The sequence below is a fragment of the Ambystoma mexicanum genome, chromosome 7p (genome assembly GCF_040938575.1).
Source record: "Ambystoma mexicanum isolate Mex_15411 chromosome 7p, UKY_AmexF1_1, whole genome shotgun sequence".
In the NCBI taxonomy this organism is placed as follows: Eukaryota; Metazoa; Chordata; class Amphibia; order Caudata; family Ambystomatidae; genus Ambystoma; species Ambystoma mexicanum.
The window spans coordinates 904819635-904847033 of NC_090939.1; the positions used below are offsets into that span (position 1 = coordinate 904819635).

General features: G+C 47.4%; 1 protein-coding gene across 4 annotated transcripts in view; it reads right to left on the bottom strand.

The window, feature by feature from the left end:
• ARL13B (ARF like GTPase 13B) overlaps positions 1-27399 on the bottom strand; it is a 1122894-nt gene that overhangs the window by 109170 nt on the left and 986325 nt on the right. For 2 of the 4 annotated variants that reach the window (XM_069637196.1, XM_069637197.1), the window contains 2 exons: positions 21541-21663; positions 103-741 (listed from right to left, as the gene is read on the bottom strand). In XM_069637196.1, the coding sequence (XP_069493297.1) occupies positions 563-741; positions 21541-21663 (302 nt within the window). In that variant the 3' untranslated portion in view covers positions 103-562. Of the gene's footprint in view, positions 1-102; positions 742-21540; positions 21664-27399 lie in introns of those variants that run through there. The other 2 variants (XM_069637199.1, XM_069637198.1) reach the window with 1 other exon arrangement.

The window sequence follows — 27399 nt, forward strand, 5'->3', positions numbered from 1 at the left end:
CAATAAACACGGCTGGGTTTGAAATTAAGCCAAATGCAAAAAACACACCTAGATTTGAAATTAAGCCAAATGCAATAAACACAGCTAGATTTGAAATTAAGCCAAATGCAAAAAACACAGCTAGATTTTTAATTAAGCCAAATGCAAAAAACACAGCTAGGTTTGAAATTAAGCCAAATGTAAAAGAAACACAGCTAGATTTGGAATTAGGCCAAGTATTACAGAGTCTACAGTTTCTTTCATTAAGCGGTATATTCAGCCAGCTACAGGTGTATTCCAGAGTAGGGAGGATGTTCTGCCGTAGGTAGACAATGAACCTTCTTGGCTTCCCATCACAGAGTTTGGTGAGGTAGGAACACAGAATTCCAAGTTGATGACTCTGCAGAATATACTCGCCATAGCTTTTCATCCTCTGCAAACTATTTGTAGTCTCAACACTGTCCCAATACAAGTTTTTCTTTTTCAGTTCAAGACCTGCATTTGGTGAAGACAGCATCTGATCGGCAGTGAATACAATGTTGTTGAGATGAGCCAGGGCAGTTTTCCTTAGTTCGTCAAAAAATCAATTTGAGTAATGAGCCCCCATACGGGTGGTAAGGAGTCCCATTAAAGTACAGTCTGAAGGCAAACAAGCGTAGAGCTGGCAATATAACTTACACCGCTTGATTAACCAGCGGCATCTAATTGACATAACACCAAGCTCCCTTCTTGCAACCTCAACTGGAACCGATTGCAGAACACCTAAAACAGAACACAAGATTTTAGCTTCGCTGCGTTCAAGCCGGTCCACAAATCTCTCAACAATTCCAAGCCATACAAAGAACCAGGCACAATGCTAGTGCAATATATAGATATCATACCTCCACATGGTTAGCTCCTTTCAATGCAATAAACCTTTTAAGCACTATCCACTACCTCCAAAGTTTCGGAAGAATGTGGTCGTCATAAAAAGGCCGGGTGGTATTTTATTAGAAAACCTAATAACCGAATTTGGATCACGGAGTTCGTCTATTGCCCAAAATTAGTATTTTATTTTTTATTTCGTTAATGGAGAGATGGATCAGCCTAGAATAAGAAGAGAGCAGTAGGAGGCTGCTGCAAACCAATGGGAATGCGGTCGATTAAGACAGTGTCATCTGCCGATAGAATCCATGGTACTGCTTCCTTTCCTATGGGGAGTGAGGGGGAATCACGCACCAAACCCAAAGCCACTTTCCAGATCAGATATATACAGATTGCCAATACGCACCCATGCTTCAATCCTCGATTGGTATCTATATGCTTAGAAATGGCACTCTGACCGACTGGCTCCTTGGTGTCATTATATAGCAGTGGTCTTCAAACCTTTTTGGCCTGGGCCCCCCCTGAGCAAAACTTGGGCAGGCTGTGCCCCCAAAAATGGCAAATGTACAGTATGTACAAATGGCTATGAACTATTGTGTGCCGTCACAACACCCTACTCCTTGTATAGTCCCTGGGCTCCCCCACCTGCACCCATCACAGTCGCTGGGCTCCCTCATCCTAGCCTACCCAGTCCCTGGGCTCTCCCCAGCCCATCATAGACCCTGGGCTGCCCCCACCCTGCTCTCACCACTATCCCAGTGCTCCCACCCATCCTGCTCCCACCACAGACCCTGGGCGCCCCCCACCCCGTTCCCAACACAGTCCGAGGACCAGTAGGAGCTGGTGAATTTTTTAAGTGGAGGGGTATAATCATTTCCCACAAAAATGCCATAGCAACTGAGCGCAGTGAGGGAGCCCAAACTAATCAAGGGCGGTTTGGGGTTTTTTCCCCCTGTGAATTCTTTTTAAATAATAGGTTAAAATGTGCATTTTAGAGCATACTTTAAAGCATGGTATTTTTGACTGGACATCTATGATAGATATCCAGTAAAATAAATACCATCCCTGTGCCCTGGGCTCCACAGCGCCTCAGAAGGAGAGCTGGTTTTTGCAGGTGGGTAGGGGGATTGTGCAACCAGGGCGTTTTTAAAAATCCTTTGTCGTACAACCCTCCTTCCCCCCTTGTGCCCCTCACTTGCCAAAATCTGCTCAACAGACCAAAACAAACACACACACACACACACACACACACACACACACACACACACACACTCAAACAGCAATCGCTATCATTCATACGAGCACCCATCACCATACACTCACTCATAACACAAGCATACACGCATCCATACACATATTTAAATAAAAAATAAATTAACATAAACGTACCTTCTGCAGGGGTCTGCATGTGGGTGCTGAAATGCCCCGCCCCAGGATGCTTTGTCCGCATGTGTGAGGAGGTGCAGGAGCTCCCTCTCGCACATACAGACATGCAGTGTCCCAGCCAGCGTTTCCAATGAGCTATGCAAGGCTGTCGAAGCAAAACGCCCCCAGCCTTGCATGGCTCAGTGAGCATGTGTGGCTCGGGAACTGAACTGTCAAAGAGAAACCATGTTTCCCTTTGACAATTCAGTCAGTCCAGGAGCACTCCCTCAGCTGGAAAAAGCAGCTGAGTGAGTGCTCAGTGTTTCATTTTAACAAAAAACACAGCCTTGGGTACTATTCAAACAGTCTGTGACTAAAGGAATGAATATCCATTTGCAACTGCAGGCCACTTTTTCATTGGTACCTGAGACAGTTTTATGGTCCAGTCCAACCATGTAGGCCGCCCATGGCCATTTTCTCCAGTCTAAAAAAAAAGGATTTTTATTTTTACATTTTATGCAGAGCTCTCACCCTCCCCCCCCCGGGATGCGGCCGTGCCCCACAGTTCGAAGACCTCTGCTATATAGGGACTGGATGAAGTATAAAAAAAAAGTAGGGTCCAGACCCCAAAATCTGAGGTTATGCCACAACAGTCTTGTCGAGAGACTGAATCAAACACTTTGGAGAAGTCTATAAAGCATATGTATAACTTCCTGTTCGGTTGTCTATGGGTTTCATTATACAAATAGTGTAATGCACAAAGATTATTACTCGTGCAGTGACCCCTCCTAAAGCCTGTCTGAAATGTACGAAGAAGTTTCTTTCTCCTTAGCCCACTGTGACAGTTGCTTCAATAATAAGGATGCTAACAATTTAGAGCTAGAGTGTAGCACCGCAAGCAGTCTGTAGTTGGACGTGTCCTCCCTACCGCCTTTCTTGAAGACTGCGACCAGGATGGATTCCCTCCAGCTATTAGGTAACAGACCGCTTGCCAAGATTCGATGAAATAACTGGCTCAGCTGACTTGCCCAAAATTCAGGATTGGCTTTGAAAACCACATTTATAATGGTGTCAGGGCTAGGGGCCCTGGATGGCTAAAATGTATGGATCAGACCCAACATGTCATCAACATCCCAGCTAGGCATGGAGCCTCTTAAGGAATCGTCAAAGAATGGGTTGTTTTATTGCGAAGAATCATCCCAATATAACAAAGATAGATGGTCCAACCAAACCTCTACAGAGACCAGATTTAATTCCAAGGTGCTTAAGTTGGATTAATGCTGTCAAAATATTGTCGTTGGTTTTTAAAAGGCCGCAAATTAGCTTCCAGTTAGCGTTATACTTATCATGTCTATGTCCACTCAGCCATTATTTGTACTTTGTACCAAGGGCAACAAGGGATTTAGCCTTCTCACACTCAGTTTTAGTGGTGTCTTGGTGAATAGCTATATCAAACACTCCTCGACGGCACTGTGAGTTATCTCTCATAGGATATAATTTTAGACGCTGACCCAAGTGAATCATGAATGTACCCAAATCTCAGTTATTTTCTTTCAGGCAAGCTTCCAAAGTGCAAGATTCAAGGCCTATCAATACAGACATCCTTCCAACGTTATTATCTGACCATATTATATTGCTCCCTTGTAAATTCACCATACAATAGGATTCAGCCTGCTTGAAGGTCCAAATATTGCATATGTTTTGTGATCATGTAAGTGGAAAAAGGTCACTAATTTACAGTTCAGTCACCACCATAGCGCTAGATTGTGCACATTGTGATCGATCCAATAAGAGGTAGTCAATGACAGATGAATAAGTGCCATTGGTCCACGTCGGTTTCAATTTTTGGCCCCTCATTGATTTCTCATTAAGGCATACAAAATCAGTTGAATTACACCATATCCCCAATCATGGTCATGCTAATTTCCCCTAATTATCATTGCCACTAGGGATGCTTCGTCGCAGGTTGAGGTTTCAAAGGAGAGATGTGCATTGAAATCTCTAGCAATTAACACATTACCAGCGGGAAACTGATCAAACCATGCGACTATCAAAGTGTCAAAGTTTTCCTGGATGGTTTTGGTGGCCTGCGCATCCGGGGGATTGTATATGTTAACAATCAGCAGACCATTATTAGATAGGCTATTATTAGTGGTATATACTGCTAGCATGTAAGGAGAGGAAAAATCAAACATATGCTTCGGTATTAAAGTGAATTTTAGTTCCAACTGCCAGACCACCCGATGGGTGACCTCTGCCACTATGAGTGGCGAGGCAACAGTGAACATTATACCAATCAACGTTGATCTGTTCTGTCAACCAAGTCTCTTGGAGGAGAAAAATGTCACTCTTCAAAATAGTAGAAATACCTAGGATTAATTAAAAAATACTTGTGCCCCTGCGTGTTCCAGGTTAACCATTTGCATACCATCGGAGTGAGACAGCGTCAGTATTGTTCACATTCAAAAGTGTAAGGAATCCAGCAGCCACTTCCTTGGTAGCCCTCTTACTAGATTGAGTGTGTTCAATAGACGCTCTCAGAATGTTCTTTTCAAGCTGGTCAGCCAGGTTTCGTTAAGTGGGCACCAATAGTTATTTGCCATAGATTGCTCATTCAAGTGTGATACTGATCATAAATGTTCATGGCAAACAGTTAAAGTCTAGATTACTAAGGTCAGAGTGATGAGAACTCAAGAGAGCCACTACTGCAGATGATAAGAATTCAGTTATGACCCAGTTGGTAGCACTAGCTGCCGTAGGTAATTCCACATATTTTATATCATTTGAGCAGATGTTATTCAAGGCGTCAACTTCTCCAGATAGTCCCAGAAGAACCTGTTGATTCCAAAAAGGACTGCAGTTGGTGGGATAAAGCTCTTCTAATTTAACAAATTTTCCAAGTGGGCGTGAACTCCCACTTTTAGTGAATTCAGATGCTATTTTAGCTATGTTTTCTTGCATCAAAGGCAGAGAAGCAGGCATTTCTTCAGTGTTACTAGGGCCCATATGTGGAAGCATTGGCAAATGCCTGTTGGAGGCAGTAATATACTCTGCAGAATTTACATGTGGATCACTCGGTGCAGCAAGTGCTACTGGCTGCACCCACTTATCCATCGACCCCCATAAGAGAACTTGTCTCGAGGTAGCTTCTTCTGAGGTACTTAGATATGTTTCCACCTCTGGAGCGAAATGCTGAATGCTGGTGGGCCCCACTGTAGCCAGTGAAGGCACACAGCACTGGTCGAAAGGGGGTCAGTTTTAGTATGCATTATCTTACAACGCCTCTGTTGGTTTTTATGCCAAAATTGTGCTTATTAGTAGCCACCCTCTCCTCACAGGCATGTGTCTCAGCTGGTTCCTCCACTTGCGATGGCATAGTCTTCTGGTTGTTCGGACTAAGTGCTCCGTCCTGGCCAATAAACACTGGTTCATGATCAGAAATGCTTTCTTCTGGGTGCATAATGTCCAATAAATCAGAGACAGACAGGTCTCCGTGGATGGTCAATGGGCCATTGGAATTTGCAAGCATGATGTCAACAATCTGCCCAAACAAATACTTCAAATCATTTTGTTCTGTAGCCATCTTTGAGCATAAAGAAAAGAAATCATCAATTGATGATGAAACTGCATTTAAGGTGGATGTGACATCCCTGGTAAAGGCGCTAGGTGAAAAAATTGGTGCCGAATACACCATATCGCAATCATTGCTACTTGAAGAGGAACGTGCGGTGCCTGATAAAAGGCGTCCCAGGTCAGGCGTAGCTGAAAGTTGAATGCCAATCACATTATTATACTTGGATACAGAGCTTGTCATTTGCTTCATCGTGTCTACTGGTTCTTGGGAGACCCATACAAAGCTTCAGCAGGGAATAATTGTTATTGATGGGTGGGGAATCCACAATGCTCTCAATCAGATCACCCCCTCTCAGACAGCAATGCCAGATCAGCTATCATTACATTTCTGCTACTACCCAGTTTATTGCCATCAATGATCGATTTATAATAATCAGTAGTTTACGTGCCTTCACCAATGTTACTGGATGTAAAAGTCTTGCTATTTAGCAATATAGTGTGTACAGGTTCAGCTACGTTATTGGGCCAAGCATCATTCCTAGATGTAGCAGTGCAGTTTGTTGATGAGGATCGAGGCACCGGGCTAGGTAACTGTTTCTTTGCCTTAGTTGTCGCACTACACAGTCCATATTTGGACACCCTCTGTTTCTTCATTTCAATAAAATTGGTGCAAATTCAAGGCAGGTGCAAAAAGTTTAAAGTTTATGTAAAAAGAATCCTTTTACTTACTGCGTGATCAGAAATGCAAAAATCCACATGGACCTAAAGCCCATCAGCTATTCAGTTTACCAGCTCAGACACTAAAACACACAGCGCACACTGCACACTCTGAGCTGGAAAGTGTTTTGGTGGGCAAGCCTCCAGTACAGGTAAAAAAGCAGGTAAACGAACTCCAGCTCAGGCAGAAGTATTCAGAGAGAGCTCCTGGTAGCACATCACAGTGGGACACACAACTCACACCCTACTTCTTGTGTAGTTTGTGGAGCGTGGATACATTGGGGGCTCAAAGGAATTCCTGCAGTCACCTGCCGAAAACTATCCACAGTGCCTTACACAGAAATAAGGATAGCAACTAGCTGGAATAAAAGGTTGGATAGCAAGTTACTGAATAGAAAGGGAAGTTTGATAATTAGGTGGAGGGGAGTGAAGGTCCGAGGCCCAGAGGATCCTAGTAAGCAAACTCCTACGGGAATGCTTATCAACACGCACGCCTCACCCTATACACAAACACTTCCCACACTTCAAACCTCAAACTGCAAATTCCGAGCTCTTAGGAACATGTTTGATCAGGCGTGCAGGGTAAAGCAAAGCAACCAGGGAACCTTCCATCTACCTCCCACTCTCAAATGTTCTTTAAGTGTGGATTAGCTGAATTCTATGGAAGATCTATAGAGGATCACCAGAAGGGCTGCGAGACTAAGTCTGTACTAACCACAGCGTGTCCTCCAACACAATGACACACGCTGGCCGCTTACCGCTACCTGCGGTGCGATGTCAAACCACCTGGCTGAGCTCCAGCTTAGTTGCCTTGGTTCTGCTTCGAATCGGCAACTTCCCACGGCTCCTGCGGCTCCCTCTGTAGTCTCAGCTCTCCACACAGTGCGCTCAATGCTCAACGCTCCTCGACACATCCCCGGGCTAGAGGAAAGTAGCATGTAGCGTAACAAAGCGTGTCAAACCGCACCTGATCCATGACCGCTTCCGAAATGATAATTAGCATTAAAGTGTCGTACTTTACATATACATATACAATAATATCAATTAACAAGGAACATGTCATCAATGTAAATACATATAATTTACTAAACAACCCTATTATGAAAAGAAAACAAATGAAACTAAAAAAGTATTAACATATCTACAATAAAAGCTTGGCAACATTTACTTCTACAAATATATACACAACATGTATGTCTAAGCATATAAAAATGCAAACATGTAATCTGTGGAAAAAATGTATTTGGTAAATAAGGCAAGCTACAAATACTAACAAAAGCAGCACAAATGTAGTACACATTAAAACATATATATATATAAATAAAAACAGTTTCACTTTTATTAAAAACAAACGTATGTTCACACATATCATTACTTTTACTATAAATCATTTTAGAGCAAAAACAAAATATTGCAAAACAAAAACAGGGTTAAAGTTACCATGATATTTGATGTTAATATAATATTTTTTTTATCCCCTTAAGTGCCAAGGATGAAATATCTCGTCCTTGACATTACCTCTGTAGTGCCAAGGACGAGATAGCTCGTCCTTTTTGGCACCTTGTTTTGTGTGATCCCTGCAAAGCAGGGATCACACAAATCTGTAATCCAACCCCCGGACTATGTGCGGGGGAGGTCCCCCCTCACTGACAGGGGGCTGGATGATCTTCATTTTCACGTCGGCGTGCGTAAAGCACGCTGACGTGAAAGTAATTTTCACTGCAGCAGCCATTTCGGGCTGCTGCAGTGAAAATGAAAGGTGAGTCTCCACCTTTCTCCCCCTCGGCTGTATTTCAAGCCTGAGATCGAGGGAGGTGTCGTTGGAAAGGGGAGATTCTCCCCTTTCCAACAACACCTTTTGTGAAAGCATTGCTGGGCGTGGATAGGGCGCAGAGTGCTCGATCCGCGCCCAGCAATGCCCACTAGACACCAGGGATGTCTTTGAATGAGGGGGGGAGGTGGGGGCTGCTTACAGTAAATGAACGGGGATGGGGGGGCCCTAGACACCAGGGATGTTTTGCCCCTGTGAAAGGATGGTGGCCCTCCCCCTCCCACACCAGGTGGAAAGGGGGGCCACCCCTTGTAGCCCTCCCTAGGGGCAGATTTCAGCCCGCAGGTAGGAGTACATGAGGTGGCCCCCCATCCAATTGGAGGGGTGGGGGGGCACCAGGAATAAGTGTGCAGGCCCCCCAAAGGATGGGGCCTGCAGGTTAGGGCCCCCCTGGGGGCAGATGGTTGATCATCTGCCCCCAGGGAAGGGGGCAAAATGAAGAAAAAAAAGAAGGTGTTTTGGGTGGGAGTGAGGGGAGGGGGGGCACTAGCCACCAGGGATTTATTTTACAGAAAAGGGGTGTGGCCCTCTCTCCCTCACCCAAAGGGGAAATGGGGGAACCCCTTGTAGCCCTCCCTGGGGGCAGATATCTGCTCCTAGGAAGGGGCATCTGACCCCAGGGAGGGCTGCATGAGATGCCCCCCTCTTATCTGCCTCCGGGGAGGGCTGAATAAGATGCCACCCCTGCATTTGGTGTGGGGAGAAGAGGGTCACCCCCCCCATTACATTAGAAAATTACCTGGCGGTTTAGGGTGCCCCTCAGCCAGCCCTAAAGTTTAGTGTACTAATTTCCATTTTTTCCTTTGTTTACCAAACTTGCCTTGGCGCAGAGGGGCACATTGGTGCGCCAATCTGGCCCCAGGGTGCCCAAACCTTACTGCCCCACCCACTGGGGGGGCCTGTCTCACACATTTTTGGTGGCACTCTCCCCCCTCACCCCAAATGGGTGGCAGGAGTACCTCATGCAGGCCTCCCTGGGGGCAGATATCTGCCCGTAGGAAGGGGCAAATGGGTTTTCAGTGGGGGGGTGAGGTTCAGCATTCCCACGGGTGTCCTCTTTTCGGAAATGCATGGGATTCCCTGTTTTCCTTGCTGGCTTCGACACCCTAGGCCCAAATCTGTAGGTTGCCCATATGAACAAAATGTGCTGTGCCGAAAGTCTTGGGGTTACCAGTGGGTTACCCTTTTCCTATTGCGCCCCCGGTAGGTGCACCCACACATGTGAGGTACCGTCTTCATCGGGACAAGTGTGGGGACGTGGGAAGGTATGCCATGTGTTGTTGGCGGTGTGTTTTGGTGTGTGGCCAGAGCGAAATGTCTGAGAATTGTCTTTATTTCCAGCCATTTTCAGAGACATTTCTCTCTGTCCACTCACCGAAACACGTCGCCAACAACAGATGTCATACCTTCCCGCATTCCCACAGGTGTCCCGACGAAAACGGTACCTCACATGTGTGGGTGCACCTACCGGGGCGTAAAAGGAAAAGGGTAACCCACTGGTAACCCCAAGCCTTTCGGCACAGCACATTTTATTCATGTGGGCAACCTACAGGTTTGGGCCTAGGGTGTCAAAGCCAGCAAGGAAAACAGGGAACCCCATGCATTTCCGAAAAGAGGACACCCGTGGGAATGAACAGAGGTCTGACTTGCGCAAAGCGGCCCAGAATGAATTACCCAGAACCCCAGACAAAGTGAACATTGTGTTTTTTCCCCACCAAATATCACACTTTGTCAGGGATTGTGGCTAATAAAAACTGGGGCAATTTGCGCAAGGCAGACCTCGGTGAATTCCCACGGGTGTCCTCTTTTCGGAAATGCATGGGGTTTCCCATTTTCCTTGCTGGCTTCTACACCCTAGGCCCAAATCTGTAGGTTGCACACATGAACAAAATGTGCTGTGCCGAAAGGCTTGGGGTTACCATTGGGTTACCCTTTTGCGCCCCGGTAGGTGCACCCACACATGTGAGGTACCGTTTTCATCGGGACACGTGTGGGGACGCGGGAAGGTAGGCCATGTGTTGTTGGCGGTGTTTCGGTGGGTGGTCAGAGCGAAATGTCTGAGAATTGTCTTTATTTCCAGCCAATTTCAGAGACATTTCCCTTGGTCCACTTACCGAAACACGTCGCCAACAACAGATGTTATACCTTCCCGCGTTCCCACAGGTGTCCCGACGAAAACTGTACCTCACATGTGTGGGTGTAAAAGGAAAAGGGTAACCCACTGGTAAGCCCAAGCCTTTCGGCACAGCACATTTTGTTCATGCGGGCAACCTACATATGTGGGCCTAGGGTGTCGAAGCCAGCAAGGAAAACAGGGAACCCCATGCATTTCCCAAAAGAGAGCACCAGTGGGAATGCACAGAGGTTTGACTTGCGCAAATCGGCCCACAATCTATTACGCAGAACCCCCGGAAAATTCCAAATTTGGGGGTAAAAAGAACAAGTTACTTTCTTACCTGGTAACGTTCTTTCGATGGGATGGTCCGACGACGTATTCCATATCTATGACATGTAATCACCATAGCTGTGCTGCTTCGGAAACTTTTTTCGGCGTCTGCGTCTTGCGTCGATGACATCGATGCGCCGTCGTCGAGGACCTCCTCCGACATCCGACGTCATCCGATGTGATAAGTAGGACGCACGACGCCTGTAGCCTCAGTTGTAGTTTTTTCCCCCAGAACGTGTGACATTAGTCAACTGCCAGTCAGACACAAAGCCTTGCGGAACGTAAGCTGCAATCGCAAAAGAAATTCTGCAGCGGGGAAGGCAGGGCGGGAGCGATATGGAATACGTCGTAGGACCATCCCATCGAAAGAACGTTACCAGGTAAGAAAGTAACTTGTTTTTCGAGGGGATTGGGTCCTCCGACGTATTCCATATCTATGACAGACTCCCAAAGCAGTACCAGAGCAAGGAGGAGGGAAAGAATTTAGAATCAAAATTTAGAATAGCCAATCAAATAGCAGAGCAAAGGACCGCCTTGCCAAAGGCCAGATCCTGTCCTCGGATGGAATCGAGGGAATAGTGACGTACAAATGTATGTACTGAAGCCCAGGTGGCTGCATCACAGATGTTGCGAATAGGAACACCCCTCTGCAGGGCAGTAGATGCAGCCATACCCCTGGTAGAATGGGCCCGCAAGCCAGCCGGTGGGTCCTTACCCGCCAAGCGGTAACACTCCGAGATGGCCAAAATAATCCAGCGAGACAAAGTCTGTTTCGTCACAGCTTGCCCCAAACGCCTTCCAGCGTAACCAATAAAGAGTTGATCGTCCACTCTGACCCGGGACATGCGTGAAACATAAAAGCTTAAAGCTCTCCTAGGATCAAGCCTATGGAGCCTCTCCTCTTCCTTACCAGGATGCAGAGGAGGATAGAATGCCAGAAGAACAACCTTCTGGGCCAAATGAAATTCCGTCACTACCTTCGGAAGAAAAGAAGGACGAACTCTAAGGACAACCCTGTCCTTGTGAAATACAGTGAAGGATGGCTTAACTGAAAGTGCCTGTAACTCACTCACTCTGCGAGCGGAAGTAACCGCAAATAAAAACACAGTTTTCAGAGTTAACAGCCTCAAAGGGCAAGAATGTAAAGGCTCAAACGGAGCACCCATAAGAAACTTAAGAACAAGGTTTAAATCCCAACCGGGCACCAGGAAAGGTGACGGAGGGAACACATTAGTGAGCCCTTTCAGAAACTGTGAAATTAAAGGGATTTTAAAATAAGAACACTCTTCAGACGAGCGCTTAAAGATGGACAGCGCCGCCAGGTAACCTTTAATGGTACCCACTTGCAAGCCCCTGTGGGCCAAAGAAAGTAAAAAGGACAGAACCATGGGGTTGTCACATGCAAAAGGATCCACATTCTGAACTCTGCACCAGTCGCAGAACTTACGCCAACGGCAACGGTACAGAGACTTTGTTGCTGGCCTTCGGGCCGAAAGCAACACCTCCATCACGTCTTCAGGGAGGTCCCAATCCTTATACCTCAACCTTTCAGAAGCCAAGCGTGAAGGTTGAGGGATCTGACCTCTGGATGGAGAACCTGACCCCCCCTCCCGTGAGAGCAGATTGTCTCGGTAGGGAAGACGACGTGGAGGGCAGATGGACAAGTCGAGAAGGTCCGGGTACCACGTCCTCCGAGCCCACGCCGGAGCAATGAGGATCATCCGGGAACCGAACTTCCGTAACCTCCGCAGCACTTGAGGGATGACGGGGACTGGAGGAAACGCGTACAGCAGCGGGAATGACCACTCCACCACGAACGCGTCTCCTAAGGCTCCTTTTGGAGGAAATTCCAGCGAGCAAAACCTTTCGCACTTCCGGTTGACACTGGAGGCGAAGAGATCCACTTGCGGGGTCCCTCAAAGGGCGAAGATCTCCAGGAGAATCTCCTGAGCCAACTCCCACTCGTGAGAGATTGCGCTCTGCCTGCTCAGAGCGTCCGCCGTCACGTTTTCGTCTCCGGCCAGATGAACTGCCGAGATCGAAACTTCCTGCTGGATGGCCCAGAACTCGAGTTGCATCGCCTCCCTGCACAGAGGAAGTGACCCTGCCCCCCCCTTTTTGTTGAGGTAGTGCATGGCCACTGTGTTGTCCGTCAGGATCAGGACACACTTTCCTCGCACAGTCAGCAGAAAAGCCTTCAGGGCTAGCCTGACGGCCCTCAGCTCCAACAGATTGATATGGAGTCTGGACTCCGACGGAGACCAACGACCGCTGACTGTCAGCCCGTTGGCATGAGCTCCCATCCCGTGAGGGATGCATCCGTCACGATCGTCACCTCCGGCCAGGGAAGCCAAAACGGAGCCCCCTTCATCAAGTTGCCTTCGACGGCCCACCACAGAAGGTCCCGGGCGACCGAGGGCGGCACCTGAACCGGGTCCGACATCCTGCCGGAGGACTGCGACCATTGCGTCTTGAGTGCCCACTGCAAAGATCTCATCCGCAGGCGAGCCTCTGGCACCAGAAGAATGCAGGATGCCATGAGGCCGAGCAACCTCAAGAACTCGAACGCTGGGAGCGTCTGGGCATGCTGAAACTTGTGCACCATCTGCTGAATGTGAAGAGCCCTCACCTGGGGAGGAAAACACTGCCCCAGGGAAGTGTCGAGCACTGCTCCGATGTACTGGAGCCGCTGTGTTGGCGTCAAATGGGACTTCATTAAATTGAGGGAGAAGCCCAGCCTGTGAAGGGAGTGGCAGGTGACGGACAGATGATCCAGGACTTGCTCGGGAGAGCTCCCCCTGATCAACCAATCGTCCAGGTAGGGGTAGACGTGAATCCCCCCTTGCCTGAGATGCGCTGCCACCACCACCATGAGCTTGGTGAAAACCCTCGGGGCGGACGTGAATCCGAACGGCAGGACCCGAAACTGAAAGTGCAAGTCGCCAACCGCGAACCTCAGGTACTTCTTGTGCTTGGGATGGATCGGCACATGGAAGTAAGCATCCTTGAGGTCGAGTGACACCAACCAGTCCTGAAGCTGAAGGGCCTGGAGGACTTGAGAGAGAGTAACCATCTTGAACTTGTCCTTCCTGAGGAGTTTGTTCAAACCGCGCAAGTCCATGATGGGTCTCAATCCCCCGTCTTCCTTCAAAATAAAAAAATAAGGGGAATACCATCCCTTGTTCCTCTCCGCTACAGGCACCAGTTCTATGGCGCCTTTCTCCAGCAGGGCTTGAATTTCCTGCGCAAGGAGCGGATCCGGACTCTGCAAAGAGAGGTTCCCCGGTGGATTGTCGCGAGGCCTGTGCCGAAAGGGAAGACAGTAGCCGTGGGTTATGATCTCCAGAACCCACACATCTGAAGTAATGGCTTGCCACTCTACAAGATGCTGCGCCAGCCTTCCCCCAACCGGCGAACCATGGGACATGGCCTCATGACTGAGTGGGAGCGGCTGCGGCGTTACCTGAGGGCAAAGAGGCAACTGCCCGAGCGGCCTTGGCACCACGGGTACCCTGTTGTCCACCTCTGGTACCCCTGCGTTGGCCTCTTTGACTGCCAGCTCCTCTCGCTTTACTGAAGGACGAGTAATAGCGAAAGGAACCACCCCTCCACTGCTGTCCCCTAGGACGAAAAGGCAGAGGTTGGCGAACTGCAGCGCCCAACGACTTCGCTGCAGCTTTTGAGGTCTGCAACCTCTCAAGGCTCTCGTCAGCCTTGCTGCCAAAAAGGTGTTCACTGTCAAAGGGCATGTTGAGGAGCCGGGACTGCACATCAGGAGCAAACCCCGACTTCCGCAACCACGCAAACCTGCGTATCACGGTGCTCGCCGCCATGGACCTACTGACGCATTCAGCTAAGTCCAAACCCGACTGAACGGACTCACACATGGCATCCTTACCATCCTGGACCATAGCAAGGAAACCATCCCGTTCGTCCCCTTCGGGAATATGTTCAGCCGCTAACGCAACACAGTTCCACAGAGTGTGTGTGAAACGAGACAAGGCACAAATGGAGTTGGCCGCCTGAAGCGCCATACCACCAGAAGAAAACACTTTCTTCACCCAGCCATCAAAACGTTTGTCGTCCCTATCAGGAGGGATGGTAGGGTACGACGCCTGCTTTGCCGGGGCCGTGGCCGCCTGCACCACCAAACTCTCCGGAGTGGGGTGCCTGGTCAAGTAGCAGGGGTCGCTACTGGCTGGACGGTATTTTCGCGACAAGGATCTGCCCACCGCCGGGAGACTCTCCGGAGCAGTCCAAGCCGCCGCCACCCTTCTCTGTAAAGCCATATGGAACGGCAGTACCGGGTCAGTTGGGGGACCAACATCAAGGATGTCCGTTAGATCATCCTGCACAAACTCCCCTGGGGGAGCAGATCATCCCAAGTACTCAGAAACCCTAGCCATAAGGCGCCGGTACGAGGAATCGGCATGAGAGCCAGGCTCAGGCCTACAAAACTCCACCTCCGGAGAGGTGTCCAGTCCACTGGCATCATGCAGTGACTGCCTCAAATCCTCAAACTGACTATGGCCCGAGACAATTTCATCTGGAACCTGACTAGGAACCAGGCCATCAGAATCCTCATCCGCCTCTGAAATATATTCCAGGTGGCGAAAAGAAGGCACCCGAGAGTGCTTGCTCTTAACCAGAGCCTTCCTAGGGGGTTCCCCCGTGCCACGGGGTACCTCCGACACGAAAGGCGTCGATGGCGTCGAGCGAATCGGCGCCGGCGTCGAGAGAACAGGCATCGGCGCCGAGAGGATCGGCGTCGAGGAAATCGGCGTCGACGTCAGATGCAGCGCCGCCAGCATCGGCGGCGTCGACACAGCCCTCGAAGCCGGAGCCCCGAGCGTGTCCTTCGACGACCTGAGCGTCGACGGCTTCGACGACTTCCTCGGAGCCGGAGCCTCGAGAAAGCCTTTCGACGCCCTTGACGCCTCAGACGTCGATGTCTTCCTCGAAGACCTCACAGGTGCACACGGTCTCGAACGCGTCGAGGACCGGGACCTGGAACGGGTACGTCGAGAACGAGTCTCCTTGTCCGAACGGGACCTCTCACGTGACTCGTGCCGACCACTCTTGCGAGCGGTGTCTCTCGACCTCTCACGACCGACCCCACTCGGGGGCGCGGACGGCTTAGTACCCTGCGACTCAAGAATCGGCAGCATTTTCTTCCCGAAGGAAGCCCATTCCTCCGGCGTCGCACGGCTGGTGGGGTAAGCGACGTGCCGGGCAGAGTCCTCCGAAGAGGACCTGGAAGACGACCGGTGTCGGCGCTTCCGAGAATGCCTCGAAGAGGCTGAGGAGTGGCGAGACCGACTCCTAGAAGGAGACCCACGAGACTTCCGACGATGACGCGGAGAGTCACCCCTCAAATCATCCGTCGAAAGCCCCGCAGACCTCGACTTCCGGGGCTTGGACACCCGACCTACCGACAACTTCTTCTTACGTTCGCGTAAGGCTTTGGATGTGAGCGACTGGTAGTCGATACAGTCATCCGTGTCATGGGCCTCCCCGAGGCACCAGAGGCAGGCGTCGTGCGAGTCCGTCACCGACATCTTGGACCCACACTCCCCGCACTTCTTGAAGCCCGGATGCAGGGTCGAAGACGAAGTAGAAGACATCTTCACGCGAAGGATTTTCACAAAAACGAACAGGTTCGAAGAACCGAGAAGAACAGAACTCCAAAGAGTCGAGGCGTTAACCGAGATTCACGAAGCAACACGTTCGCGGAAAAAACGGAACTGAGGCTACGGGCGTCGTGCGTCCTACTTATGACATCGGTTGACGTTGGAGAAGGTCCTCGACGACGGCGCATCGATGTCATCGACGCAGGACGCAGACGCCGAAAAAAGTTTCCGAAGCAGCACAGTTGTGGTGATTACATGTCATAGATATGGAATACGTCAGAGGACCCAATCCCCTCGAACAAAATTTTCAGACATTTCACTCTGCTCACCCACCGGAACATGCCACCCACAACAGATGTCATACTTTCCTGCATTCCCACAGGTGTCTCGATGAAAACGGTACCTCACATGTGTGGGTGCACCTACCGAGGCGCAAAAGGAAAAAGGCTACACAACTTGTAACCCTCAAAGGGTTTGGGGAGACAACCTACAGATTTGGGCCTAGGGTGTCCAAGCCACCAAGGAAACCAGGGAACCCCATGCATTTCCGAAAAGAGGACATCCATGGGAATCCATAGAGGTCTGACTTGCGCAAATCGGCCCAGAATGTATTACCCAGAAACCCCGGCAAAGTCCGAAATGTGGCCAAAAAAACCCCAATTTCCGCACATTTCACTCGGCTCACCCACCGAAACACGCCTCCACCAACACATGGCCTACCATCCTGCGTTCCCACAGGTGTCCAGATGAAAACGGTACCTCACATGTGTGTGTGCACCTACCTGGGAGCCAAGGGGAAAGCCTAAAACACGCCTAATTCCAAGTCTTTTCCGACAGCTGAATTTCATGATTTTTTCAGACGGGCACACCATACAGATATGGGCCTAGGGTGTCCAAGCCACCAAGGAAAACAGGGAACCCCATGCATTTCCAAAAAGAGGATATCTGTGGGAATCCACAGAGGTCTGACTTGCGCATATCGGCCCAGAATTTATTACCCAGAAACCCTGGCAAACCCCGAAATGTGGTGAAAAAAAACCCAATTTCCGCACATTTCACTCGGCTCACCCACCGAAACACGCTGCCAACAACACATGGCCTACCGTCCCGCGTTCTCACACGTGTCCCGATGAAATGGTCCATCACATATGTGGGTGCACCTATCTGGGTGCCTAGGGGAAAGCCTAAAAGACCCCTAAACTCAAGTCTTTTCCGACAGCTGAATTTCACGATTTTTTCAGACAGGCACACCATACAGATATGGGCCTAGGGTGTCTAAGCCACCAAGGAAAACAGGGAACCCCATGCATTTCTGAAAAGAGGACACCTGTGGGAATACACAGAGGTCTGACTTGCTCGAAGCGGACCAGAATTTATTACCCAGAACCCCCGACAAAGTGAACATTGTTTTTTTCCCCACCAAATATCACACTTTGTCGGGGATTGTGGGTAATAAATTATGGGCCGCTTCGGGCAAGTCAGACCTCTGTGCATTCCCACGGTTGTGCTATTTTCAGAAATGCATGGTGTTCCGAGTTTGCCTTGGTGGCTTGGACACCCTAGGCCCAAATCTGTAGGGTGTGCGCATGAGCAGAATTCCTGAAATGATGCTCTGCCGAAAGACTTGGGATTACCCGTGTTTTAGGCTTTCCCCTTGGCGCCCAGGTAGGTGCACCCACACATGTGAGGTACCGCTTTCATTGGGAGACCTGTGGGAACGCAGGATGATAGGCCATGTGTTGTTGGCGACGTGTTTTGGTGGATGTGTCGAGTGAAATGTGAGGAAAATCAGTTTTTTTGGCCACATTTCGGATTTTGCCAGGGTTTCTGGGTAATAAATTTGAGGCCGATTTGCGCAAGTCAGACCTCTGCAGATTCCCACGGGTGTCCTCTTTTCGGAAATGCATGGGGTTCCCTGTTTTCCTTGGTGGCTTGGACACCAGAGGCCCATATCTGTATGGTGTGCCTGTCTGGAAAAATCATGAAATTCAACTGTCTGAAAAGACTTGGGGTTGGGGGTGCTTTCGGCTTTCCCCTTGGCGCCCAGGTAGGTGCACCCACACATGTGAGGTACCGTTTTCAACGGGACACCGGTGGGAACACAGGAAGGTATGATATTTGTTGTGTTTGTGTGGTTTTCATAACGTTTCGACCCATTTGCTGGTGCCCTTTGTCACACAACCCTTTCATTTCCCAAATGTGCCCTACATTTAGTCGCTGCTTTAGGCACCATACACGTTTGTAACCTGCACAAGTCACCTACCCTTGAAAAGGTCTGCCTGTGCTCTTTCAAAAAATGTATGCTTGCCGTTCCTCACCACATTGGTGTTCCTGATTTACACATGCTAAGTACGTCTGTTCAGGCCGTAAGCATAAAACTCCTGTGTACCATGGCTGAGTGTTTGGCTTGTGGTATTGCTTGTTTTGTAAAACACTACAAAAAATGTGTGCTTTCCTAACTGCAAGAGTCGGGGGAATGTAGCAGAGCATTGTTTTTCTCAAAATTCATAGAAGCCATTGCCGTACCAAGCCAACCATGTCCACCACATACCTTTTTTCTGTAATTTTCCCGCTTTTCCCCCAAACTATGGCATTTTCCCCTACCTAGTTGTTGCCCGACCTGCGCAAATCACACCTTCCTAAACTTGTAATTTTGTCTTTTTTTCAGAAATGTATGCCTTTCTGTCCTCCAAATTGGCTTTCCTACCCTTTTCTTCCATTCCCTCTACTCAACCTGTTCCTGAAAGCCAGGAAATTGGGGAATTCAGAACAGCAAACCATTTGTTCCTAGCTCTTACAAGGAAAAAACTACAAGCTTCTTTTGTACATCATTTTATTGGCGTTTTTTGAAAAAACACATTTTCGCCCTTTTTGGTTATTTTCTCTCACCCCCCTAAAGCAACCTAGGATTCCTGGGTGGCGTTAGGACCGCCTACATGTGGGAAAAAAAGGGGCCACATTTGACCGTGATATCTCATGTAACAAAAAAGTTACAAGGCATTGAATGGCGACATACCTAAATCACCAAAAAAAGGCCTTGGCACTGGGGGGAAAAACCCATGGCACTTAAAGGGTTAAAGGGTGAACTTATAGCATAGTACCCACAAAAGTATTGTGTATAGGCAAGACTGATGAGCACTTACCAATTCCTTAATAGCCTGACTTTAATGTTTAATTTGATGGGGTCATTGCTGATAACCTGAAACCTATGTCAACAATTGTGTGCATTCATGGAACCGATACTGTTGATGCATTACTGTGCACATACATCGTTGATTTGGTTTTTAGATGCTAAGTTTCCATATAGATCGATTCACATGTTTCCATAAAAGAGGTTTGCATTTTAAAATTTCGCAATGCAGAAAGAAATGTCTTCTTTTAAAGGAACACAAATCCCTTAAAAGTGTATTTTAAATCGTGCTGTGGCTTTATACAACAAATCCTCCATAGTCTTGTTAATTGCTAATTATAGACATGTTAAGTGGCAATTTCCTGTTTGCAGGACTTGCCCCCTTTCCAGTACTACATGTGACCCACATAGTTTAATTTGGCTTGGAATTCACAAATTGAAACGTGTGGAAGACATTGACATATGGTATGAACAAGCCGAAAACCACTGGATTCTAGTGCGCTTTCATTTTTTTCCCAATTGTTCTTCCAAAGGCAACTGGAAGCATCCCTGAAGGTGGCCTCAAGACTACTCTGGTACTGCTGAAGCTACAGAATGTAGTGCTTGCCACTTCCCACAAAAACAGTTCGGATTACTGGAGCTAGCATCTTCAAATTAGCAAGCACAAGGCGACTGCAAAGGGGAGAGGAGAGAGCATGGATATTGGGACTTAATTGCTACAGGTTATTTGGCATCAGAGCCATCCTATTCATGCAAAAATCTGTGCCGAGAGAAAATTAGATACTTGAGCAATTAGGAAAAAATATCAATAAACAGTAACTGCAAACAGTTATCACAATGTTACCGTTAATATGAGGTTACCTATTTTCCAACACCTTCGTTTCAACAGCAGAAAGCAAAAGTTTGAGAAAAACATGTTTTGATCAGCACAATTGTTGAAAGCCTGCAACATGCAGCAATTTTAATGATTATCTTGTTTTAAAATATTACAATGCTTTCATCTGGAATAAATAGACAATGATGGGAGATACTATTGATGTGGCAGAATTGCTATGCTATGTGATGCAGGATTGCTATGCTATGTGATGCAGGATTGCTTTTATGCTATGCTATGCTAGGTCGTGCAATGCTATGCTGCATTGGGCTCTCCCATACAGTTAGGCCTCAGACCCTCTATGTCACCGCCCTGTGCCTCCCTCTGCACGCAGCACCCCGAACAGGCCCAAACCCCACCTAGGGCAGAGGACACGTCAGGCCTTCTCTTTCACTACAAGTATAGCATTAGCCCCATATATGTGAGATAATATTCGTATTTCTACGAATGCCGCTTATCCATAATACAACACAATGTCCATGCAGGGCTGCGTCACAAGGTCACAAATGAGATGTCAACAGTTCTTGCCAAATGTCTGAAATATCATGCCAAGTAACACGCCCATTGTGAAAGTACAGTAGCATATTAGTGTTTGCCTATGATATGCTATATAACTGGCACTCTATGGGTGGGCCCCTAGAGAGCTCTGCGTGCCGACTGTCTGAACACTTGTCCTGCTGATCCGTCTGTATGTTGTGTATTTGCTATATAATACAAGAAGCTTGATTTACCACCAGTCTGTGTCTGATCTTATGTGCTGAAAACTGAGGCGGGCCGAGGTTACGGGGGGAGCCCTTAGGAAGGAGCCTTATCTTAGCCACCAGACTAAGTTACTATATAGGGCCAACAAAAGCAATCGCTACGAAGGTACATTCAGTTGCATCAATGTACACATTTAAAAAGGTGGTCTTTGCATAGGCTTCTAGAAGCAGTGATTGAAGTCTCTCCTTTATGTCGTTATTTGGTCCTACAGAAACATACCACCCAAGTGGCAAACAGCCAAACTGGACTAGATGATGGAAAACATAGGGTATATGTGTGGTAGTGTAGAGTTACATTCCATTAAATCCAGCGGCAAAGACTTAGTATGGTTTCTAAAAAAAAGCCAATGACAGGTTTTCATCTATTTACCTGGTACAGAAGAGAGGGGAGGCGTAGGACTTCTATGAACCGAATCCTCTCCATCACCACTGGAAGGTTCCACGCGGTGATTCCTTTTCAACATTGGTTTCCTCAGCTTTTTCGTGCTGAGTTCTAAGGGAAACAAAACAACATAAAAAAACATGGAAACCCAGAGTCAGACCTTCTAAACACCACATGCACAAATTCAGGAACGCCATTTCCTAAAATGTCTTTAAAGAACCAAAACGTTAACAATACATTTTAAAAAGTGTAAAGTGCTTGCTGGCATCATTATTTATTCAATAGTGATCAATGAAATAATAATATGCTGAATAGGGCAATTATGTAAACCTGAGTTGCATAGTGTTGTCTGTAAAACATGCATAAATAGAGCCCACAATTGAATTGGGATCTACAGTCTCACTGCAAAAGTAAACGTTACTCACCATAATGACTACTGCACTGCTTGTGTGTAGTGCTCCTTCCACCGTACTTCTGGAGTATCCATCCCATTGGAGACCGTAGCATTTTGCACAGCAAACCGTTTTTGCCTCTACATATTTATATTTGGCTCGGGAAACATATGCCATACCAGTTTTGCCTCACGTAAGACTGCCTACTCTACAATTGGAATTGGGAGTGTGGGTGTATTGAGGAAAGGGGACAACATACTTGAAGCACAGTTGTCACCAGGGTGAGTGACATTTACTTGCTCCTATGTCTTGTTCCCTTTCCATTTACTTAAAGGAGATTACCAAGCACTTGCTCCCAGGGAGGAAGGAACCAAATTAAGCTACAATATTTTGAAGGATAGCCTGCCCAAGTGTAGCACCTGGTTCTTAGCTGGTGTCCATACATTAAATGCAGAAAGGGGATGGTGAGACCATCTGGTCACCTTAGCAATAACATCCCATCCCATTTGCCCCTGGAAAGCCACCAAAGCATCCTTGCCTCTGACCAAGTGAGTGTGTATAGTTTTAGGAGTAGTCTTGCCAAGAAGGGAATATCACTCCGAAACGCAAGTTACTACCCAATGTGCATGTTAGGAAACATTTTTTTTTGCTGTGTTCCTCCAATAGACTTCTATTGGACACCCTTTCTTTTTGCTTTGTTTTCACTGCTGACCTGACTTTTTGTGCTTTGTGCTCATTTTTATGGGGAAACTGATCAGTCCATAAGACTATCAGTACTGAGAGACTATGTCTCCCTTGGTGGATTTCTTGTATTTTTAAAGTTGCACACATCAATTTACAGTGAAGTGCGGTTAGGGTACTTTGCATCCTTTTAACTTTCTTTTGTTACTTTGTGGTTCGCATGCAATGAGTCTAGATTGGGCTGGGGTCAACAGGTATTTGTCTAATATGTTTGACTTTTTACTTGTGCACTTTTGCAGTTTACTGCATAATGCCAAAGTACAATATACTCTAAAATGGCCTTGGCACGAGATTCTCGCCTGTCCTTTGGCCATGTGATGTTTGGTCTTCTTCCTTGCCCCTCAGGTCAGGAATTGCCATATATGGAATTAGCTTTCCTGGGCAAAGTGGTGGTCTACGTGTGTGGCCAAATGTGTATGTGCTGGGACTCTCTGGTCCAAGTCCATATCCGAGTCCCTAAATGTGTTTCTGGGCAGAATGTTTGCCCAATGGCAGTCCATGGTGCAAATCTTTGCCATTGGTCGACCCGGGCAAGCTTCCAGTGCAAATCGTGTATAACAGGACTCATCGTGCAGCAATTCGACAGCTCATTGTTGGAGCCAAGACACGTACCAAGAAGTGCAGCCCGCTGACGACCAGAGAATGACTGACCAGCAGCTCCTCCAGCTAGGCCCTGGTGAAGCCCTGCTCCTTTGTCCTGATATCAAGAAGGCCAGAGTCAATGCTTTGACCACTGGACAGGTGGGAACAATCCAATTCAACCCCTACTTGAGTATCTGTGCCTGCTGAGTAGTTGGAATTGCCCCTTGACCACCTAGTGGACTGACCAGTCTTAACTGAGCTACCTTGCTGCAGTCGTTCCAAGTGCATTTTTGGAACCTGGAGAATCTTCATCTTGTGCTACAAGACACCTGCTCCTGCAGTTTTAGCATCCAAGTCTCAAGCGAAGATGTGCAGGGCCTATTCTGTTTTTTCGGCAACAGAAGATCGCCTGTCACTGCCTGATTGTGGTGACTCCCGTTGCAACCAGTCTTCTTCACTCCTTGGAGGTCTCCTGCTCTGCAGACATCTTTTTGTTGTAAAGATGATGATTAGCCGGAGAGTCCCAGGGACTGTGATGAAACCGTAACTAAATCCCACACCAGAAACAGACCTCTGCACCCCCTCAGAGTGTTATGCTTAGTCTTGGGTTTCTTATAACCCTCGTCGGGATACAAACTTAGCTTTCACCCTCTCTGGGGGTTTTCTCTCAGTCTTTCCTTTCTCCATGGATAGTTGATCCACTTTTTTAGTGTTCTGATCTTCCTAGGGATGGAGTCCGAGCTCTGCCGCTCTCCTCCAGCTCCTTACTGGGAACCGCATACCTACTTTGCCGCAGTATCTGCCGTTTGGGATGGAGTCCGCTGTTAATGTCCAGGAACCACACTTATCAGTTCTTTGGTCGCCTTCTCCTTCGTCTGGGTGACTGTTGTAATCAGCAGAGTTCTGCAAGCTTCCAACACTCTCCTCCCACCATGCATATGTCCTGCTTCTGTCTCCAGGATGCATCCGTTCCGTGCTGTAGCAGTGGCTTCTGCAATGCACGGCCCCTGTCGCAGCAGTCGACTGGTTCCCAGCGGTTCTTCCTCTCCAGGTAAAGGTCTTGTATGTCATATATGTCTCTCCCTGCAATAAGAGAGAAAGAAGGAAAGAGGGAAGGACGGAAAGAAAGAGCGCGTAAAAGAGAGAGAGGGAAAGAAAATGGCATTGGTCTTGTGGTTCAGGCTTTTAGGAGGGGACATCAGTACAACCAAGCACATTTAAAGGGACCTTGTCCTCAATATTGTTATCAGTTCCCATGTACGCAACAACCATTTGGAACATTGGTAATAGAGGTGTTATAGATTGGTTCACTGGGGATTTCTTGTCCCCAAAGGGGAGTCACCTCCCAGTGGTATACCGCTTGCCCAATCCCTTAACAAGTTATTTGCGTAGCGGGCTCACGTCCCTAGTGACAAAGCGGGTGGCTCCCTCTTAAGAAGGAACACATTCCCTGGATTTGTCACCTTACCTGCATTGCAATAGTTTTGAATTAAATGCTTTTCTGTCGTCTCAGAAGAGTGAATGTATATATGTATTTTAATTTAGTTATGTGACAATGCTTATCTAGAGATTTCATTGCTTAGTGTGCATTTTAAAGGCCTAATAAAACATTGTATATAACCTGTCTAACTAGACTTATTGGAGTGCTGTGTGTGCGGGTGTGTGCGTGTGCGTGTGTGTAACTGTAGCCCTAGACCACTGTCACACCCCTACTGAGTCTAATCCTTGTCAATCTGCTACCTACCTTGATTGTGTTTTGCTAGAGTTCAGTGTCTTTCCTGGTAACCATAATAGTTTGGCCTCACCAAATACGACCCAAGGGTTGATTTTGAAAATCCATTTTAACAGTGCAAGGGCTGCTTAAGAAGCTTTTGCACCTGGTGGAGAGCCCAGGTATGTAGCAAACAGAAGGTTGTCCTTTTTGAAGTCTGGTCTCGTAAATATACAACTTCCGTGCTTCTGACCATCTAGGGTAACGCCCTCACAGCCTCACAACGCAGGTTTGGGAAGAAGACTGCCAGTGACATTTTCTGATTGCTATGGAAGGAAGATGCATCTTTTCGTAAACCTTTTTTAGGTAGAGAAGGTAATATGAGCAGTAGGTGTAGTGACAGCCATAGAATACAAGCTGTCAGCCCTCTGTAAATGCCCTCAGATAGGAACGTGGGAGGGGAGGCAGGTGCTAATGGACGCACAAAACGCGCTGGAGGAACTGATGATCACCTAACACCTTTTGAGCTCCATAGAGAATCCTATAAAAGGGGTGGTCAATTTGATAAGATCCCTGCAGATAATACATGATATGATAGGTTCTCTGTAATGCACTTAATAACCAAAGGTTTCTAAGCGCGGATCCGGGGATCGAACCTGTGGTGCTCTGTGTCATCTTGCTTCCAAGGCGAGCATGCTGCCCCCGAGCTATCCTCCACAGACATGGTACAAGTACTACAATAATGATCGAAGACGGTGATAAACGCATGAGTAGTGAAAGATTCTGCGAAAAGGAAGATGATCAAGTCTCTCACGATCTGGCAACTCAGGCCAGCAAAGATGAACATTGCATAATAGTTGATGAGTCAATTCCTCTGACATGACAAATAAATAAATTCTCTTTGCCCCGGAAACTGATAGGATAATGAATGCCTTTAATCAAGTAGAACAAAGCAGCGCGACTAGCACTTTCCTGCCTAAATCACCAAATTGGAACAAAGTCAGGAACAGACAAGGGCATAAAATAATAGCCAAGAATAAAAAGATGCAAGTGACTAACAAAGAAACTGCAGGTCACAGAGTGAAAACAAGATCCAGAGTCTCCAAACCATAAATAAATGATAATTGTACCTGCCTACTCTTTGGGAAAGCGAGTGCAAATCTGCAGGAATGGATCGTCGACTTCAGGGAGAACTTCGAAATTCAAAAATGATTTTCAAACCTTTACATCCAGCTTGGGTGGAACCATGCAACAAATTGTCTATGCTTCGTAGAGAGGTTGATGACATTGTCAAAAATAAGAGTAAAGCATACTCAACCAGGTGCAAATTACAACAGTGCAATTAAAACTGATGCCCACCACTCCTAAATCGATAGTGGCTAATAACAATTTGGCCAAACTGAAGAAGGAAAGAATCAAGTAGTGGGTATGTTGATAGAGAGAAATACCACCCTACATCCCCTGCTTCTCTGCCTCAATACTCGCGCTTGCTATAATAATCACCCATGTCAAAGCATTAGTAACTTTAAATGATACATTTGCCAGAGAGAACTAGCATGATCTAAATCTGAGGCAGAAGGATGTCACTCTAACAATGTTTATGATTTCTTTCCCTAAAGTACCACAATTTGCCAAAGAAAGTGACAACAATAAGAGTTTGCACTGGATTAGTAACGTAAGAGGATGCTGTTCCCTCATCCGCAGGGATATAAATCAGTGAATCCAGGAATCCAAATCCTTCCAATCCTAAATGTAATATATTATTCTAACTAAAACTGGTACATCCAGAGATAATGACCTTTTGTCAATCGACCACAGAACCTTATCCCCAAAAAGGTTAAAAAATTCAGCTAAAACCAAATGCACCCTACCTTAAGACTGGACGGTAAACAGTGACACGTATTTAACAACTCATTAAATGCAGGATCCATTCAACAGGGGAATATTAAGAACTCAAAGCCTATTAAAGCATTAGCATCGTCAGCAGTTGATTCCAGGCATGACACCAGTCTGGTAGATCGAAGGCTGGGCTCCTCTACTGGTTCACCCAATGTCCTGCAGTAGGGATAAGCGCTGAAATCAATGATGTTTGGGACACGGATATGGTACATATTACCTCTTGGGACATAGGCATCAAATCTATGTTGGGTGACGACAATTGGGCAACTTTCGTTATCAAATCTGATGTCATATGTTTCCAAGAAACGTGGTCTTTGGAACAGGATACCTTTGAAGACTATATGTGCTATAATTAGCAGGCAAAGAACAGGAGAGTGGGACATCCCAGCAGAGGATTGGCAATCTGGACCAAAACAGGGCTATGCACTGGAAGCAGGGATCTCTGGACCAGTTTGTCAGATATTCAGGCAGTAGCTCTAGCCATAACATCTTAACTTAAGATGTGCGTGGTAAACATGTATA